Source organism: Anomaloglossus baeobatrachus, chromosome 5, assembly GCF_048569485.1.
Source record: "Anomaloglossus baeobatrachus isolate aAnoBae1 chromosome 5, aAnoBae1.hap1, whole genome shotgun sequence".
In the NCBI taxonomy this organism is placed as follows: Eukaryota; Metazoa; Chordata; class Amphibia; order Anura; family Aromobatidae; genus Anomaloglossus; species Anomaloglossus baeobatrachus.
The window spans coordinates 502,282,468-502,303,399 of NC_134357.1; the positions used below are offsets into that span (position 1 = coordinate 502,282,468).

Below are 20,932 nucleotides of genomic sequence, written 5' to 3' on the forward strand. Positions count from 1 at the left end.
CTGTGTCACAACCTGAATTGTCACAACCTGAAATAATAGGGAATGTTGCCCCGCCACATCTCAGGAGAACCAGGCTAGACACGCACAGAGGACAGAGGATGGCCAATGGTGATGGTTTCCTGAGCACAGGGTCCATTGTGCTTAGTGATAGACAGCTAACCTGGGTGATCGGAGCTCAGTGACAGGTGCGTGCTAGCCTGTAGCGGATGAAGGGATCTCCTCCTTCCTCTCCCTGGTATTCTTCCCCAGAGACGCCATTGTAGCTATTTTTGTCACCGAATTCGCCATCTTGGAAATTCGTGGACAGGATGGTAGCAGTTTCCGCCTGTCTCTCCCTCCTGCTTCCTCTCATAAAAGTGTTTGCTTTAGGATCCCTGCATATGTGCCTAGAAATTGCCACCCTTGCCAGAACATAAGTGGCATCCAGCAGCAGGCAACTATTCCAGTCTTTTCTCTGCTTAAATATATAAGCTATTATAGAGCACAGAATTGTCAAGTACACTACTGCCACCTAGTGGCGCTGTCTGTAACTATGCTGGTAACTTCTAACTGTGGAACTGAACTATCCACCTACTGTATCTGTAAACATGAGAACTCAGACTACTGGACAGTCTCTCCTATTCCAATGTCAATTTGCATTGACTAAAGGCCCTGTCACACACAGAGATAAATCTGCGGCAGATCTGTGGTTGCAGTGAAATTGTGGATAATCAGTGCTAGGTTTATGGCTGTGTACAAATGGAACAATATGTCCATGATTTCACTGCAACCACAGATCTGCCAAAAATGTATCTCTGTGTGTGACGGGGCCTTAAGTCGTTATGGTTGAAAGCCGTGTCTAATGACATCATAGAAATGCTGCCTCCGACCTCACAAAGAAGAAATTCCACAAACATATAGCACCCACTGGCCAAGACAAAAGGGAGAAGTGCCAAACAAATGCACCCAACACCCTTAGGGGTACTTTACACGTTGCGACATCGCTAGCATCGGCTAGCGATGTCCAGCGCAATAGTACCCGTCCCCATTGCACATGCGATATCTGGTGATCGCTGCCGTAGCGAACATTATCGCTACGGCAGCGTCACACGCATATACCTGTTCAGCGACATCGCTGTGACTGCCGAACAATCCCTCCTTCAAGGGGGAGGTGCGTTCGGCGTCACCGCAACGTCACTAAGCGGCCGGCCAATAGAAGCGAAGGGGCGGAGATGAGCGGGATGTAACATCCCGCCCACCTCCTTCCTTCCGCATTGCCGCTGGACACAGGTAAGGAGATGTTTGTCGTTCCTGCGGCTTAACACACAGCGATGTGTGGTGCTGCAGGAACAACAAACAACATCGTATCTGCAGCTGGAGCGAGATTATGAAAATGAACGACGTGACACAGATCAGCGATTTTTGACTGTTTTGCGCTCGTTCATCGTCATTCCTAGGATTTACACATTGCGATGTCGCTACCGGCGCCGGATGTGCGTCACAACAACCGTGACCCCGACGATATATCGGTAGCGATGTCGCAACGTGTAAAGTACCCCTTAGATTGATACTTTGTAAAAGGCAATTGTGCTATTGCCTTTTGCAAAAGAAGAAGCCACCATTTTATAGATTCAAAGCTGCAATCTTTACCCAGTGCGCCCTGTCCCTTCTTGGCCTATAGCACAAAAGAAAACAACCACAGCCTTGACCCTGCAACTCCGTGTCTGGAGGGAATTTCACTGACTAAGGTCAATCAGAGTAGTGCGCAACAGGGAGACATCCCAGCAGCTCCTACAACGACACCAGAGCAGAGGAGAGAGACACGTACTACACAGACACAGGGCCTACAGTTGAGAAGCCTATAGTAACTTCTTCAAATAGCGTAAGGCTGCGTGCCCATGATCAGTGTTCATAGCGTTTTAGGTGCAGAGTGCTTTCGCTATGTCCAAAATGCTACGTTGTACAGTACAAGCACAGTGGATAGGATTTCTAGAAATCCCATGCCCAGTGTGCTTTTTCCAGCAGCAAATACTGACCTGCGGAGTGGCTTTCCGAGCCACAGCATGTCAATTGTTTACTGCGGAGACACACGCGTTCTCCGTAAGGACAACACAGTGAGATGCTGCAACTGCCTGAGCATAGATCATGGGCACGAACAGCTGCAGTCTCCTGCGGAGGAGACTTGAAGCACCGCAGGTTAAGACTTTCCGCGTCCAGGATGCAACATTTCCTGATTGTGGGCACGTACCCTGACAGTGGAAGAAGAAACAACTAAACATGCGCTTTCTCCATTAGATGTCAGTCTCCCACATTGAAGCTTGTAAACTGAAACCCTTCTTGATCCTTCCGTACCCAGCATAATAAACTGTATTGAGGACATCATGCTACCAAAGTCAATGCGGCAACCGGCTGAAAAGTGATAACTAGTGAAAAATTGTGGAGCCTTGTCGGACACCTCCGACATGGACTTGGGCACGACTCCATTATTAATGGACTTAGCTTCTGCTCAGGATACTGGAGGAGGCTCCCAAGATGCCACCTTGGATGTTAAATCAGGTGAGATGGATCTTAGACACCTTCTCACTAAAGAGGACTTTAAATATCTTGTTTTTTAAGTAAAAGATGCTCGCAGAGCTGAAATCCAGTCCATGCAGATGTTAAACTTTTGCAGACATTGGATTCCATGTTAGTAGAACATGACGTCACTAGACGATACATTACTAGACTAAACAGTCATGTGGTTTCCTATGCTAAAGCTATGAATGAGACAAACACCTTGAAGATCTAGACAATAGAGGTCGCCGTAACAACATCAGGGTGATGTGTATCCCTGAAGCAGTGGGTTTAGACGATCTTCATGCGATACTTGAATCATTGATCAACTCCCTCCTGAGCCAACCCTCGTCTGACAAAATAAAATTGGATAGAACACAAAGAGTGCTTCACCTTAAGGACTCTCAATCCCAACCATAAGATGTGATATGTTGCTTTCATGTCTTTCAACAAAAAAGGAATCCATAATGTCCAACGCTCACATGCTGCGCAGGATTGAATTTGAAGAGACACATGGTCATCTTTACCCTAACCTCTTTTGGATCACTATCCAAAGAAGAAGACGACTTAAACTGCTCCTTCTGACCCTGAAAAACAGAAACCTACAGAACCGATGGGGCTTTTCATAATCCTGAACAATGGAGGTCATCCTGTGTTCTCTTAAAGACCTCCAAGCTTTCCATTCTGACCTGGACTGACAGGAGCGGCGGTGTCTTCTGCAGCTCCTGTCACCTCCATGCAGCAGAGCTGGAAGCAACGCTGGACCATCCTGGATGACGCCGGACATGGAGGGCTTTTTCAGGCTGATTAAATTGTTGAACCAGGGTATATGTTTGTGTTTTTTATTTCTAATAAAGGATTTTTTCGGGTGTGTGTGTTTATTTACTGTCACTTACAGATTAATCATGGAAGGAATCTCGGGGAGACGCCTGACATGATTAATCTAGGATTTAGTGGCAGCTATGGGCTGCAATTAACTCCTTATTACCCCGCACCAGGGCAAATCGGGAAGAGCCGGGTACAGTCCCAGAACTGTCGCATCTAATGTATGCGGCAATTCTGGGCGGCTGCTGACTGATATTGTTAGGGTGGGGGGCTCCCCATAACGTGGAGCTCCCCATCCTGAGAATACCAGCCTTCAGCCGTATGGCTTTATCTGGCTGGCATTAAAATGGGGGGGGGACCGCACGCCGTTTTTTTTAATTATTTATTTATTTTCCTGCACAGTATAGACACGCCCACCGGCTGCTGTGATTGGGTGCAGTGAGACACCTGTCACTCAGCGTGGGGGGCGTGTCTCACTGCAACCAATCATAGGCGCCGGTGGGTGGGGAAAGCAGGGAATAAGAGATTGTTTACTGAGCGGCCGGCTTTTTCAAAATAGTAAAAGCCGCCGCAGCAGTGTGAACGCCGTGCAGCGCCGCGCCGGTGATTGGGGAACGGTAAGTATGAGAGAGGGGGGGGGGGACTGACCGACAGACTGTGAGAGAGGGACAGACAGACAGAGAGACCGACCGACGGACTCAGGGAGATTGACCGACATACACAGAAATAGAAAGAATGGCCGACATCACTAGAAAAAAAAACAGCAAACGGACACGGACTATAGGTAGATGCATACGTGTTTACTAACGTGTGTGCACATACCCATAGACTTTCATTGTGTCCACGTGTGCGTGCTCCGTGCAGATAACGGACATGCATCCGTGCAAAACACATACGGATCACGGACACGCACACACGGACATAATGAAATAACGCACGTGTGACCACAATCATAGATTAACATTGGTGCATGTTTGTCCGTGTCTCCGGTATATACGGAAACGGAACAAACACGCACGTGTTTCACGGACGTGTGAAGGGGGCCTTAAACGGAGAGACAACCATTCAAAATAGTGTGAAAAGGGGCTTTTTGTGTTTTTTTAAATGATCAATCTTTAGATGTAAAATCTATATAACAATCTTAGTGTAACAAACAAACACATAATTATACTATACAAAGACTGAGCAAAATCTGTATTTAGTGATTATTTACTACTCACCTGTGCGATTATCGGTAGGAATTTCCTCTTTACACCACTCATCACCGATCACAAATATCTCTATAGTATTATCATGGGTCAGATCTTCACCCTGAAACAAATGTAAAAGTCACAGAGAGATGGATAAGTCATGTGAAAAAACTAAACCCCCCCAGAAACAATAGAAAATTAACCTGGTGGCCAGAAATGGCACCTCCTTATCTATCGTTCATCCTGCTGTAGGCGCTTTAAGTGGTCATGCCCTCTACTGGTAAGTCAGACTAAGGGGTACTTTGCACACTACGATATCGCAGGTGCGATGTCGGTGGGGTCAAATCTAAAGTGACGCACATCCGGCGTCGCTGTCGACATCGTAGTGTGTAAAGCCTTTTACATACGATTAACGAGCGCAAAAGCGTCGTTATCGTATGATCGGTGTAGGGTGGGACATTTCCATAATGCCGCTGCTGCGACGGTACGATATTGTTCCTCATTCCAGCAGGCAGCAAACATCGCTGTGTGTGAAGCCACTGGAGCGAGGAACATCTCCTACCTGCGTCCCAGCCGGCTATGCGGAAGGAAGGAGGTGGGCGGGATGTTTACGTCCCGTTCATCTTCGCCCCTCCGCTTCTATTGGCTGCCTGCCGTGTGACGTCGGTATGACGCCGCACGACCCGTCCCCTTAGTAAGGAGGCGGTTCGCCGGCCAGAGCGACGTCGCAGGGCAGGTGAGTGCATGTGAAGCTGGCGTAGCGATAATGTTCGCTACAGCAGCAATCACAAGATATCGTACCTGCGACGGGGGCGGGGACTATCGCTGCAGCGACGGTAACACATTGTTACCGATGTCGCAGCGTGCAAAGTACCCCTAAGTGTATGTGCACACAATGTCTTTCAGGCGGATTCTGCCTAGAACCCATTGAAAAAACAATAAACATATGCACTGCAAAGTCAAAACACCTTGCTGTGCATATGATCGATTTCCTAAGGGTATGTGCGCATGACAATCTTTTTCTGGTGGTTTACAGAGCGTTAAATAAATACTAAAAAGAATAACCATGTGCACTACAAGGTCAAAAAGACTTGCTGTTCATATGTTAATGTCACAGGTGACAGACAGTCATGTGGTTTCTGGCAATAGAAGGTCACAGCGTTTGGCTGCGCAAAATGCTCCCTGACTTTCTATTGTTCCTGCTGTCAGTATTCATTGTAATAGGTAGCTTTCCTGCTAGATTTTCATCTCTCCCCCTTTTGGATCCAGCAGAAGCTCGCCTTCCACCCAGCTGCTGATCATCAGTATTCTCTTGGTGCTTAAATACTCCCTTTTTCCCTGGACTGGAGTTGGTGATATTATTCAGTTAACTCTAGCTCTGGTTGCAAGCAGGTGGCTTGCTCTCACCTGTAGGATCGTTGCTGCTCTTTGCTGAACTCCTGTCTGAGTTGTGTGTGTGTCCTCCTTTTGTCTTCCTTTAGTGTTTAATGAGATTGACAAAGAGCTCATTCCACCCGTTCCCTATGTAGAGTCCAGCACTAGGGATACCTAGGGTCAGGTGTCCCTATTGGCGCATAGGTGTGAAACCTATCTAGGATGGTGAGAAACCCCAGGGATCAGCAGTAGGTTTGGGAAGGGGTCACCATCTCCCCCTTACCTAGATACAGGGGTCCCCTCCCCTTATCTTTTGACACTCGTACCTGGCATGACAATTAAGTCTTTCAAACATCAGGTTTTCAAAGATGTAAAGCAGTTAAAAGTGACCAGACCATTCTTTTGTGGTTTCTGCTTCAAAGTCACTCTCAGTTGATTCAATATAATTTTTGAATAAAAAGCTGGCAGCCATATTACAATCAGAAAAAATACTGAAAAGATGCAAAAAAAACCCAAAAAACAAAATACCCAAAACGGTTCAAAACAAAAGTCTTCAACTTGAAAAATTCATTCACTAAGTTTGTAGATGTTTAAAAGATGTCTGCACGTACCCTAAGGGGGCACATAACTTTTAATAAGTAGTTATGGCCCCCAAAGAAATTAGATTAATGTCGGACTACAAGCTTGGCTGACGGTTTGATGTGTATCGGTGCCTCTGACTGATGACATCAATGCAGATAATACTTGTCAGATTGCGGACTGCAAATCCTTTTGTTCTCTAAAAGAAAAGCCGCCACCAGACATGTCTAGTAGCAGTTCTCAATTGAAAACAAAGATGCACTCGGCAGAGAGTCAGAGTGAAAGGGCAAAATTCTGGCAACATTTCCGTCAGTTGACAGTCCTCTAAAGTGTATGGGGTATTTAGCCAAACACCTGTTCGGATGAAATATATGGTTTCATTCAGACAGTTGTATTTTCAGTCTTTGTGTTGTCCATGTGTGCAATGATCAGCACCTTATAATTATCTTGTATCAATAAATTAAAGATTACTACATCAACATTAACAAAGTTTGAAAATCACCATCAGGACATGCATTCATCATCAGAAACACCATCAGAACATAAATACATCTCTAGAACCATCATCAGTACATGAATACAGCTCCAAACCATCAGCAGTACATGAATACAGCACCAGATCCACCAACAGTACAGGAATACAGCATCAAGCTTATTACAACAACTCTAATCTTAGGTAAGCCTCCGCCATATACAATTGTTTGACATGAACTTGCAACTCCCAATATATCCTTAATCCGTTCAAGACATATGATGTAAATGTAAAAGTCCTATCAGTTTAATTAAACAGAGCTGGACTCCAAGGAAGGATTAGAACCATCTCAAGGAGGATCACAAGGAAATGGACAGCATGTGACTTAAATATGAGTGTCTGAGCCAAGGGTCTGAATACTTAACACTAGAACTACTGAGGTAGTCATTTTGACTACTTTGCACCATATATTTCTATATAGGTGTCACGAGTCCAGTAGTTCTAGTGTTAAGACCATGTGATATTCCAATTTTTCTTGTTTAATAAGTTTGCAAAAATGTTTACATTTCTGTTTTTATCTGACAAGATGGGGTGCAGAGTGTACATTAATTAGAAAAAAAATGAAGTTTTTTGAATTTACCAAATGGCTGCAATCAAACAAAGAGTGAGAAACGTACAGGAGTCTGAATACTTTCCGTATCCACTGTATATATATATTACGGTAAGCACCAGTCACCTTACTGGTCCAATAATTGTATATCTTTGTTCATGTGTGTGTTTTTGTTTTTTTGCTTTTTTTAAAGTAATATCGAATTAAATACTGTTTTTCACAGGGGGGTCTTTTTCACATATGGTAGTCTCTTGGGCAAGACTTCCAAAGGATGCCATTTTTTTTTTGTTAAATATTTCCTTTCACCATAGGGTAAACAGATGCCATGAAGAGATGATTTTGGTTGGCCACAATACTTATGTAACCCTGAGTGTCCAAACCTCCATCCACAGATATCAGCGATACCCAGGATGAGCCAAAAAAAGCTTTCCCACATTATTATTCCACTTCCACAGCCTGAAGTGTTGATGTTGGATGTTTTCCTTCATCACAATATTCTCAGTATAGCCATGAACGATACCATTGCAAGGAAAATCCTCACAAGGTTTGAAGATTTTGAAATACTGGTCCTGGCTAATGTAGCACCGATGCCCATGTCTGAAGTTACTCAGATCATTCAATCTTCCAATTTTAATGTTGATTACAGCTGATAACTGATCACTTAATTTTATACTTCACTCTGGGGTCACAGGTCTCACTACATACATTGAAGCTACAATCAGGAAAAAACAGGTGTCTAAAATTAACCCTTCAGTGTATAATCCTGGTGGACATCTCTCCATTTACCTGATCATCCTGAGGAACATCGGGATCTTCTTGTTTACAGTCCTGTGGAAGAAGAGGACGGGGACATCTCTCTGGTGTTGTCCTCTCACTGGATAGAACTGGAGGAAACACATACAAGGACTGAATTCATTCCTTACATATAGATAATTATAGGCCGTGTGTATTTAGTCATGTCTATTACCTGGTGATGTGAGGGGCTGGGGAACCTCCATCATGACGTCCTTGTACAGATCTTTGTGTCCTTCTAAATACTCCCACTCCTCCATGGAGAAATAGACGGTGACGTCCTGACACCTTATAGGAACCTGACACATACAATGAAACCGTCATTCCCCGATCCCTTCATAGCGTTACTGTATAATGTCCCAGCATTCCCAGCAGTGTCACCTCTCCAGTCAGCAGCTCAATCATCTTGTAGGTGAGTTCTAGGATCTTCTGGTCATTGATGTCCTCATGTATCAGGGGGTGAGGTGGAGGCCCCGTGATTGGGCTCAGGGGTCTTCCCCATCCCTCAGACACAGGGTCCTGACAGCGCTCACTAGAGGTCTTCTTCACTACTGTGTAATCCTGGATATGGAGAGACACATTAATAAACCTCACTACAGACATTTCCAGAGTCCTCACCTCTCCAGTTCTGTCCATCTGTTATTCCCATAGATAAGAATGATGTAATGTGACGTCATCAGAATCTCTCACCTCTCCAGTAAGCCGGAAGAGGATCTCTAGGGTGAGGTGTAATATCCTCTCCACCATCTTGTCCCTGTCCTTATCCATTCTTGATGGGTCAATCTGGAAAATTCTCTTATATAGAAGATCTGAGAGGATCCGATATTGTAGGGACCTGAATGGGGAGAAGATGACGATGTAACATCAGAAAGATCCCATGTAAGAAATCTCCGGAGCTGTGACCGGCTTCACATGATCACTACATCCAGTCCTGCCCCCGGTATAACACACAATGCAACTATAGTCACACACAGAGATTTATCACAGAATATCTCCAATCCAGCACCAAAAACATAGAAATAATGTAAAAGGAAAATCTGAAATATATTATTATGTCTAATGAAAATAGGCAACACAGAAACACCTAAACAGTCTCAGCACTGAGGGGTTAATGCGCCCAGTAATGGGGAATCTCCACATACCTCCTCCTGCAGAGCCGCACACTGCATATATGTCTATTCTGCGCTTACAGGACCTGTGATGATGTCACATGGAGGGGAGGAGTCAGGGGTCACATGATCAGCTCCTCAGTGTGTGCAGGACTCTGCTGTGCTGAATGAGGTGAAGTTTATGTGTGGGGTCAGGAGGGATTTGCTGTGTGTGCAGAGCGGAGCCGTGTGTGTGTGTGTGTGTGTGTGTGTGTGATGCCTATGTAGGAGAGCCATGTGTGTATGTGTGGTGCCCCTGTGGCTCCAGTCACTAGAGTATTGCACCTCAGTTAAGGTGTGGTATTCGCCTCGGGTAAGGAGGGGGTTAATCATTGGTGTTCTATATTAACACTTTACATACAGCTTAGGAGCCTTCACACTGGGGAGCTGTGCTAGTGTAGGCAGGGAGGTTAGCCAACAGGAGCTTGGGACTTTCCCGGTAACAAGGACAGCCTCCTGGGGGCGGATTCCACTTGGGGTAGAAGTAGGAGCAACTCACACAATCACCAGTCAGTCTTCCCGGGACATCAGATCTGGGGACACGACACCACCTTCTCTTCATCTTTTTCTTTCCTGGGGCCTAGGCTAGGAGTGGAACGGTGAGCTCGGGTTCCTTACTACTGGAGGGGCAACTCTTACAAACAACATTTTCCAAACACCGGTGACTTCTTCCAACTTATCCGAGGTCGACAGGGCCCATCACAGCGGTGACCAGTGCTACTGCGGCAGCAACCAGGCTTCTTAAAGAACTGAGTAAAGACACCTGGAACCGCAGCAGCCAACTCAAACTCTTATTACCGACGCGCCACGCCTCGGCGCCAACAGCCACTGCCACTACTACTACTACTCCCCTCATCATCTTCCCTGGGGCCTGCTCCACATGTGGAGTGATACCATCTTTGCTGCTATTACCACCCGCCCTGGAGGACAGCGACAGCAGTGGCGGCTAATCCCTGGCCGCGTACCACATGTGGCGTCACAACAAACATTCATCTCCAATCCCCCTTTATTGGTGTACACTTCGGGGTCACGAAACCGGGCAGGCCACTGCGACATCCCAAACCTCCTCATCGGCCCAGTGACGAGTAAACAGGTACGAAACCCGACCTGGACTCCCTGCTCCTGAGTGCTACATTTTGGCGTCACGAACAGGATAACGTGCCCCGACAAAACCTGGGTACTGTGCGCCTTATTGGACTGTGTTTAAATAATTTTGCGTGAGAAAAGAAGGCGCGCCATTGGGCAGGACCCGCAAAGAGCGCAAAAGCGTGGGTGGAGCCCAAAAAAAGCACGAAAAAGAGCCCCATTGCCAGCAACTAACAAGAAACCCGGTGCCTGTAAAGACATGTCCAGGGCGGAAAGAGACCAAACCGTCCCTGTTGCTGGACCTGCAGCATTGACCCCTGCTCCGGTGCTACCATTTACCATGCAATATCTTCCAGGGGCAACGTGGCATCCCCAGTATTCCGGGGAGGCATATACCCTGGCTGATTTCAAGGAGAGACTTTACAGTTTATTCCGGGTGTACCCCATGATGGAGGACCAGAAAGCCAGTGTCCTTATTGGTCAATTGACCGAGGCAGCCCGATGTGAAGTCAAATCCTGGCCGGAGACCGATAAGAGAGTTGCAAAGTACATTTTTACTAAACTCAAGAAAACCTTTGATACCCATACAGCGGCAGAAATAAAAATGCGATTTTACGGATCTAAGCAAAAGGTGCAAGAAAGTATTCGGGACTATTCTTTAAATTCAGGAGGCGATGATAGCTGTCCGGCAGGTGGAACCGGAGGGGGTGAAGGATGAGAACCACCTGCTAACTGATCAATTCATTAAGGGGCTTCTGTCCAATGCCCACCGGACCCATATGCGAATTATATCCATGCAAAACCCTGATCTCAGCTTTGCGGAGTTTAAAGACCGGGCCATCCAAGCGCTGTGTGAACCGGATCGCAGCAGCGTTGTGTTAAAGCCACCGGGATTATTGCCAACTACACCCGTGAGGATGGGAGCCAAGGAACAGACTGTGGGTGAGAGCTCCATTGATGGACTGCGGCTCCACAATCTGGAATTGATTTAAAAGTATGGCTACTTTAACCATAAGTTGGACACTTTGCCCATGGCTGTCCTTTGAGTGCCCAGAGCCAGGGGGCTGGGACCAGCCCTCTAGCACCACCAGCAGCCAAGCAAGAATGATTGTTTTTCATATGCAAATGTTGACGTTTATTGCATGATGATACTACTGACTGGTAACTGTTGAAAATGTTTGAAACTGTTTATTAACCCCTTCACGACCTTTGACGGATCTAGCCGTCATGGTGCCCTGGTACTTAAAGACCCATGACTGATACATCCGTCATGGCGAAATCGTGGCCCCGGAGTGCAGGGCACCGCGATCGGTTTTAAAAAACTGTAGATTCGGGAAGGAGAGGACTGGTACCTGACCTCAGGAGGGGTGGTGTCTCCTTCCCGGACCTACGGAGGCTGTGATTATCTGACGAATGCCGCTCAGCCAATCACCGCCAGTGTTATGTTTCAGCCATTGAAAATGGCTGAAGCATTGAAATCCAGCTATGTCAGTGCAGCTGCAGCACTGGCCATTGGCTGGAGCTCAGTGAGCTTTACTGCACCCGCCCCCAGCTCTGATTGGAGAGATCGGCCTTGTGACCGATCTCTCCAAGCACCGTGCATCTGGGACCGGGTGAGCTCGCTGTAGGAGATCGCTCTCCTTAGCTTCTCCCTCCGTGGAATCTGAGGAGAGCGATCCCTGCGGGTGCCCATCTGTGAGTCACAGCCCCCGATCCACCGCTGCCCTGCTCCATGTGCTTCGCCCCTGCTCTCCCGCTGCGCCCCTGCATGTGACGCCGCTACTCTCCCGCTGCGCCCCTGCATGTTACGCCGCTACTCAGCAGTAAGAGAGCAGCGGCGTCAGATGCAGGGGGTGTCGCAGCGGCGTCAGATGCATGGGGGCATCTGACGCCGCTGCTCTACTCACTCTGCGCCCCCCCTGCATCTGACGCCGCTGCTTTCTTTCTGCTGCCTCCTTGTATCCGCCGATGCGCCGCCCCTGCATCTGCCGCTCCACTGCCCCTGCATCTGCCGCTGCAGTCTCATCATCAGCCACTGCACTCTCCCCATCAGCCGCTCCACCGCCCCTGCATCTGCCGCTGCACTCTCCCCATCAGCCGCTTCACCGCCCCTGCATCTGCCGCTGCACTCTCCCCATCAGCCGCTCCACCGCCCCTGCATCTGCCGCTGCACTCTCCCCATCAGCCACTGCACTCTCCCCATCAGCCGCTCCACCGCCCCTGCATCTGCCGCTGCACTCTCCCCATCAGCAACTGCACTCTCCCCATCAGCCGCTCCACCGCCCCTGCATCTGCCACTGCACTCTCCCCATCAGCCGCTCCACCGCCCCTGCATCTGCCGCTGCACTCTCCCCATCAGCCACTGCACTCTCCCCATCAGCCGCTCCACCGCCCCTGCATCTGCCGCTGCACTTTCCCCATCAGCCACTGCACTCTCCCCATCAGCCGCTCCACCGCCCCTGCATCTGCCGCTGCACTCTCCCCATCAGCCACTGCACTCTCCCCATCAGCCGCTCCACCGCCCCTGCATCTGCCGCTGCACTTTCCCCATCAGCCACTGCACTCTCCCCATCAGCCGCCGCACTCTCCCCATCTGCTGCCGCACTCTCCCCATTTGCCGCTGCATTCTCCCCATCTGCCGCCGCATTATCCCCATCTGCCGCCGCATTCTCCCCATCTGCCGCCGCATTCTCCCCATCTGCCGCCGCACTCTCCCCATCTGCCGCCGCACTCTCCCCATCTGCCGCTGCGCCCCTGCATCTGCCACCTCACTCCCCCATCAGCCTCTGCGCCCCTGCATCTGCCACCTCACTCCCCCATCAGCCTCTGCGCCCCTGCATCTGCCACCTCACTCCCCTATCAGCCTCTGCCCCCTCCCTGATCTGCTGCCTGCTCTCTCCCATTCCCCTTAATCCTCTGCCCCCTCTCCCCCCTCCCGGATCTGCTGCAATCCTGCTGCCTAGATCCATTCTGTAAGGTAGCTATCCCCAATCTCACCTCCCACTCCCCTTCCACCCTTCCCCTTGCCCCCCCTTCCTCCGCCGCTCCTGCATCCGTTGTGCTCTCACCCATCCTCCGCCGCTCCTCCATCCGCCATGCCCTCTCCCATCCTCCGCCGCGCCCCCTCTCCCATCCTCCACCGCTCCTGCATCCGTTGCACCCTCTTCTATCCTCCGCCCCTCTTTTTTTTCATCCCACCTAGTCCCCCCCGTTTTGCAGCAGATCCGTGCGTTCGTCCTAATTTTTTTTTATGTAAACTAAGAAAGAAATACAAATAAACTTAGTTTAGGGCCAGTAAAATTATACTGTAGTAATCGTCAACTACAGTATTTTTTACTGAATATTGTAAGGGTCAGCCCAGTGCCACACATGAGAGCGATGCACGAGTCTCACATCGCATCATCTGGCACGGTCGCTCTCTTCCAGACAGTAGTGTGCCGCTGTGTCGGGTGATGCGATGCGAGATTTGTGCATCGCTCTCACATGTGGCACTTGCCTTAGTGTCAGTTGCAGGCGCATATATATATATATATACATATATATATATATATTTTATTTTTTTTTTTACTGACGTCTGTATTTTTTATTTTGCCAAACTAATATTTCTTTGTATGGGGGGTCTAGTTTCCAACATGGGGTCACATGTGGGGGGAGCTCCACTGTTTGGGCACATCAGGGGGATCTCCAAACGCAACATGGTGCAGCTAACGATTTCAGCTAATTTTCCATTTAAAAAGTCAAATGACGCTCCTTCCCTCTGGAGCTCTGCTGTGCGCCCAAACAGTGGTTTTCTGCCACATATGAGGTATCAGCGTACTCAGAACAAATTGCCCAACAAATTTTGCGGTCCAATTTATCCTGTTACCCCTGTACAAATTAAGCCTAAAATAACATTTTTGTGGAAAAAAAAGTACTTTTTTGTTTTTATGCCTCAATGTATGAAGCATGTGAGGGTTCAAAGTGCTCATTACCCATGTAGATTTATGCCATGGGGGTCTAGTTTCCAAAATGAGGTCACTTGTGGGGGAGCTCCATTGTTTAGGCACCTCAGGGGGTCTCCAAACGCAACATGGCGTACGCTAATAATTCCAACCAATTTTGCTGTGAAATGGCGCTCCTTCTCTTCTGAGCCCCGCCGTGTGCCCAGACAATTGATTTCCCCCACATATGAGATATCGGTGTACTCAGGAGAAATTGCACAATTAATTTTATGGTGCACTTTTCCTGATACCCTTGTGAAAATGCTAAATTTTATGGCTAAATTAACATTTTTGTGTAAAAAAAGTAAAATTTTCATTTTTTCCTTCCACATTGCTTTGGTTGCTGTAAAGCTCCTAAAGGATTAATAAACTTCTTGGATGTGGTTTTGAGCAGAGTGAGGGGTGCAGATTTTAGAATGGGGTCACTTTTGGGTATTTTCTGTCACCCAGGCCTCTCAAAGTCACTCCAAATGTGATGTCGTACCTAAAAAAAATTTTTTGTAAATTTTGTTGGAAAAATGAAAAATTGCTGATGAACTTTGAACCCTTCTAACTTCCTAACGGAAAAAAAATTTGTTTCGAAAATTGCGCTGGTGTAAAGTAGACAAGTGGGAAATGTTATATAGTAACTATTTTGTGTGACATACAGTTAGGTCCAGAAATATTTGGACAGTGACACAATTTTCGCGAGTTGGGCTCTGCATGCCACCACATTGGATTTGAAATGAAACCTCTACAACAGAATTCAAGTGCAGATTGTAACGTTTAATTTGAAGGTTTGAACAAAAATATCTGATAGAAATTGTAGGAATTGTACACATTTCTTTACAAACACTCCACATTTTAGGAGGTCAAAAGTAATTGGACAAATAAACCAAACCCAAACAAAATATTTTTATTTTCAATATTTTGTTGCGAATCCTTTGGAGGCAATCACTGCCTTAAGTCTGGAACCCATGGACATCACCAAACGCTGGGTTTCCTCCTTCTTAATGCTTTGCCAGGCCTTTACAGCCGCAGCCTTCAGGTCTTGCGTGTTTGTGGGTCTTTCCGTCTTAAGTCTGGATTTGAGCAAGTGAAATGCATGCTCAATTGGGTTAAGATCTAGTGATTGACTTGGCCATTGCAGAATGTTCCACTTTTTTGCACTCATGAACTCCTGGGTAGCTTTGGCTGTATGCTTGGGGTCATTGTCCATCTGTACTATGAAGCGCCGTCCGATCAACTTTGCGGCATTTGGCTGAATCTGGGCTGAAAGTATATCCCGGTACACTTCAGAATTCATCCGTCTACTCTTGTCTGCTGTTATGTCATCAATAAACACAAGTGTGCCAGTGTCATTGAAAGCCATGCATGCCCATGCCATCACGTTGCCTCCACCATGTTTTACAGAGGATGTGGTGTGCCTTGGATCATGTGCCGTTCCCTTTCTTCTCCAAACTTTTTTCTTCCCATCATTCTGGTACAGGTTGATCTTTGTCTCATCTGTCCATAGAATACTTTTCCAGAACTGAGCTGGCTTCATGAGGTGTTTTTCAGCAAATTTAACTCTGGCCTGTCTATTTTTGGAATTGATGAATGGTTTGCATCTAGATGTGAACCCTTTGTATTTACTTTCATGGAGTCTTCTCTTTACTGTTGACTTAGAGACAGATACACCTACTTCACTGAGAGTGTTCTGGACTTCAGTTGATGTTGTGAACGGGTTCTTCTTCACCAAAGAAAGTATGCGGCGATCATCCACCACTGTTGTCATCCGTGGACGCCCAGGCCTTTTTGAGTTCCCAAGCTCACCAGTCAATTCCTTTTTTCTCAGAATGTACCCGACTGTTGATTTTGCTACTCCAAGCATGTCTGCTATCTCTCTGATGGATTTTTTTATTTTTTTCAGCCTCAGGATGTTCTGCTTCACCTCAATTGAGAGTTCCTTAGACCGCATATTGTCTGGTCACAGCAACAGCTTCCAAATGCAAAACCACACACCTGCAATCAACCCCAGACCTTTTAACTACTTCATTGATTACAGGTTAACGAGGGAGACGCCTTCAGAGTTAATTGCAGCCCTTAGAGTCCCTTGTCCAATTACTTTTGGTCCCTTGAAAAAGAGGAGACTATGCATTGCAGAGCTATGATTCCTAAACCCTTTCTCCGATTTGCATGTGAAAACTCTCATATTGCAGCTGGGAGTGTGCACTTTCAGCCCATATTATATATACAATTGTATTTCTGAACATGTTTTTGTAAACAGCTAAAATAACAAAACTTGTGTCACTGTCCAAATATTTCTGGACCTAACTGTATCTCACAGATTTATGGGCATAAAATTTCAAATTTTGAAAATTGCGAAATTTTCAAAATTTTTGCCAAATTTCCAAAATTTTCACACATAAATGCAAAAAAGATCGGCCTAAATTTACCATTGACATGAAGTACAATATGTCACGAAAAAACAATCTCAGAATCGCCAGGATCCGTTGAAGCGTTCCAGAGTTATAGGCTATGTGCACACAGTGCGTTTTTGCGCGTTTTTCGGGTGCATTTTTGGCCTCAAAACTGCATGACTTTGCTTCCCCAGCAAAGTCTATGAGTTTTCATTTTTGCTGTCCCCACACAGCGTTTTTTTTCAGCTGCGTTTTTGTGGTGACCACAAAAGCGCAGCATGTCAATTATTCCCGCGTTTTTCACTGCGCTTTTCATCCATTGAGTTCAATGGGATGTTGAAAGACGCAATGAGAAACGCAAATAGCTGCGTTTTGGTGCGTTTCTAAGACCAAAAACGCAGCTATAAACGCAGGAGGTGGGTAGTAAAGTGACGTGTACAGGAAGAGGATTCCTTCTGTCAGTATATACAGAAGCGTGAATCCTCCCGGTACCGTTACCGTCGCTTCCATCTCCCGTCCTGTGCATGTATGCTGCCGTGCGGCGCCATGTCTGGGCGGGAGGTGGAAGCTGCTGCGAAAACAAAAGTTAACAGTAGAAAAAAAAAAAAAAAAGTTATACTCACCTGTCTGCAGCCTCCCGGTGCCATGCCCGCTCCCATCTCCTCTCACGGTATCGCCACCCTCGCTCCGGCTGTGTGCAGACGGCCGGGAAAGCTCCGATGGATGCAGGACCTGGCGATGGATCACCTGATGCAGTCACCTGACGCATCAGCTGATCGTAAGTATCGTGGTGACGCGGGCGCCCGGCCGGTATCAGCGGATGCGTCAGGAGACTTCATCCCTGATTACCGGCAGCTGCTGCAGCGATCGGACAGGATCAGACTCCCGCCCCATCGCTGCAGGAGCTGCCGGTAATCATCACATAAGTGAGTATTATTTTTTTTTTTTGCACCGATGCATCTGCTGATTGTATAATCAGCTTTTATACAATCAGCTGATGTGTGATGGAATTCAGCCCCTAGAACCTGACATCATCTGATCGCTTTGCCTTCCAGCAAACCGATCAGATGATATTGGATCCGGATTGGACGGCGCGGGACCCTTGACCCAGGATTACTGCGGAGGGGGGTTCTTTATTTCAATAAAGATGGAGTCACTAATTGTGTTGTGTTTTATTTCTAATAAAAATATTTTTCTGTGTGTTGTGTTTTTTTTTTATCTTTACTAGAAATTCATGGTGGCCATGTCTAATATTGGCGTGACACCATGAATTTCGTGCTTAGGGCCAGTTGATAATATACAGCTTGCTCTAACTCCATTATTATTACCCAGCTAGCCACCCGGCTTCAGGGCAGCTGGAAGAGTTGGATACAGCGCCAGAAGATGGCGCTTCTATGAAAGCGCCATTTTCTGGGGTGGCTGCGGGACTGCAATTCACAGCGGGGGTGCCCAGAAAGCATGGGCACCCTGCACTGTGGATTCCAATCCCCAGCTGCCTAGTTGTACCCGGCTGGACTCAAAAATTGGGCGAAGCTCATGTCATTTTTTTTTTTAAATTATTTCATGAAATTCATGAAATAATTTAAAAAAAAAGGGCTTCCCTATATTTTTGGTTCCCAGCCGGGTACAAATAGGCAGCTGGGGGTTGGGGGCAGCCCGTACCTGCCTGCTGTACCCGGTTAGCATACAAAAATATGGCAAAGCCCACGTCATTTTTTTTGTTTGGGGGGGCAAAGAAATCCTGCATACAGTCCTGGAAGGAGGATGCTGAGCCTTGTAGTTCGACAGCTGCTGTCTGCTCTCCTGCATACACTATTGGATGGAGGATGCTGAGCCTTGTAGTTCTGCAGCTATCTGCTCTTCTGCATACACTAGTGGAGAATGAAGAACACATTGAAGAAGGAAATGACATCAGACCTTTTTTTTTTGTTCACTGATAAAAAACGCATAAAGACGCAGTGAGCAAAAACGCAGCAAAACGCAGCAAAAAACGCACCAAATCGCGGCAAAACGCGTGCGTTTTTTGCCGCGTTTTTTCGATGCAGGTGCGTTTTTGTGCGTTTTTAGCGGCCAAAAACGCACAAAAACGCAGCGTCAAAAAGATGCACTGTGTGCACATAGCCATAACCTGTCAAAGTGACACTGGTCAGAAATGGCCAGGTCTTTAAGGTGAAAACAGGCTGGGGGCAGAAGGGGTTAATGATGCCTCCCATAAAGGTAAGAATGTTATTTTGTTTATTGCATACAAAAATTGCAGTGTTCTGCGGCTCCAGTGACTACAGAGTATTGCACAACTATTAAGGTGCGGTATTCGCCTTGGGTAAAGAGGGGTTAATCACCGGTATTCCACATTTACACTTTACATACAGCTTAGGAGCCTTCACACTGGGGAGCTGTGCAGGCAGGGAGGTTGGCCAGCACGAAGCTTGGACTTTCCTGGTCTCTAGGACAGTTACCTGGGGGCGGGTTCCACTTGAGGGAGAAGTAGGAGCAACTCACACAATCACCAGTCAGTCTTCCCGGGACATCAGTTCTGGCGACACAACACCATCACCTTCTCTTCATCTTTTTCTGACACGGGGCCTGTCACGGGGCCTGCGGCCTATAGCAGAACGCTCAGCTCGGGTTCCTCACTACTGGAGGGGCAACTCTTACAAAGAACATTTTCCAAACACCGGTGGCTTCTTCCAACGTATCTGAAGTTGACGGGGCCCATCACAGCGGTGACTAATGCTACTGCGGCAGCAACGGGCTTCTTAAAGAACTGTGAGTAAAGACACCTGGAACCGCAGCAGCCGACTCGGACTCTTATTACCGGCGCCTCGGCACCAACGGCCACTGCCACTACTACTACTCCCCTCATCATCCCTCCCGGGGCCCACTCCACCTGTGGGGAGCAATACCATCTTTGCTGCTATTAGCATCCGCCCCGGAGAACAGTGACAGCAGCGGCAGCTAATCCCTGGCTGCGTACCACAGGTGGCGTCACAACAAACATTCACCTCCAATCCACTTTTATTGGTGTACACCTTGGGGCACGAAACCAGGCAGGCCACCGCAACAGCCCAGACCTCCGCACCGGCCTGGTGACGAGTAAACAGGTACGAGACCCGACCTGGACCCCCTGCCCCCTGGGAGCTACATTTGTACTAGAGCTGTGTGTATGATGTGTATGTAGCAGAGCCGTGTATGAATGATGTGTTTGGAGTGGAGCTGTGTGTCCATGATGTCTACAGAGCAGAGCCGTGTGTGTACGATGTGTATGTCTGGAGCCGTGTGTCTACCATGTGTATGTCTGGAGCCGTGTGTGTACCATGTGTATGTCTGGAGCCGTGTGTGTACCATGTGTATGTAGCGGAGCCGTTTGTGTACCATGTATATGTAGCGGAGCCGTGTGTGTACCATGTGTATGTAGCGGAGCCGTGTGTGTACCATGTGTATGTAGCGGAGCCGTGTGTGTACCATGTGTATGTAGCGGAGCCGTGTGTGTACCATGTGTATGTAGCGGAGCCGTGTGTGTACCATGTGTATGTAGCGGAGCCATGCGTCTATCACTTATATCCTGTTATACACGGTGTGATATAATCTTTCTCTTATCGGGTGGTGATTATTCTCTATACATTATGTTGTGCACCTTTAGGGTCATGCAGTGAAGTGTATGATAAGGACGTGTGGTTACAGACTTTTGATTGGCGAGCACTGACTCATAATATTCAATAGGGCTGTGCAGATGAACACTATTTCTCCTTGGTCCAACGGTCTATGAGAAAGTAATTACAGCCTGACTTTCATCAGTCATGTCTCACACAAGTCTATGGGATCGTGAGAATATAATAATAATATTTATTAATTTATATAGCGCTGTTAATTCCACAGCGCTTTACATACACATGGCAACGCTGTCCCCATTGGGGCTCACAATCTAGAGTCCCTATCTGTATGTCTTTGGAGTGTGGGAGGAAA

The 20,932-nt window shown here is 47.4% G+C and overlaps 1 protein-coding gene across 1 annotated transcript in view; it reads right to left on the reverse strand.

Annotated features, from left to right (window-relative positions):
* Positions 1–20,932, reverse strand: part of LOC142312838 (uncharacterized) — a 104,200-nt gene that overhangs the window by 17,303 nt on the left and 65,965 nt on the right. The window contains exons 7-9 of the mRNA XM_075351824.1: positions 8,550–8,673; positions 8,369–8,466; positions 4,578–4,668 (exon numbers count right to left, since the gene is read on the reverse strand). Of these exons, the coding sequence (XP_075207939.1) occupies positions 4,578–4,668; positions 8,369–8,466; positions 8,550–8,673 (313 nt within the window). The remainder of the gene's footprint in view (positions 1–4,577; positions 4,669–8,368; positions 8,467–8,549; positions 8,674–20,932) is intronic.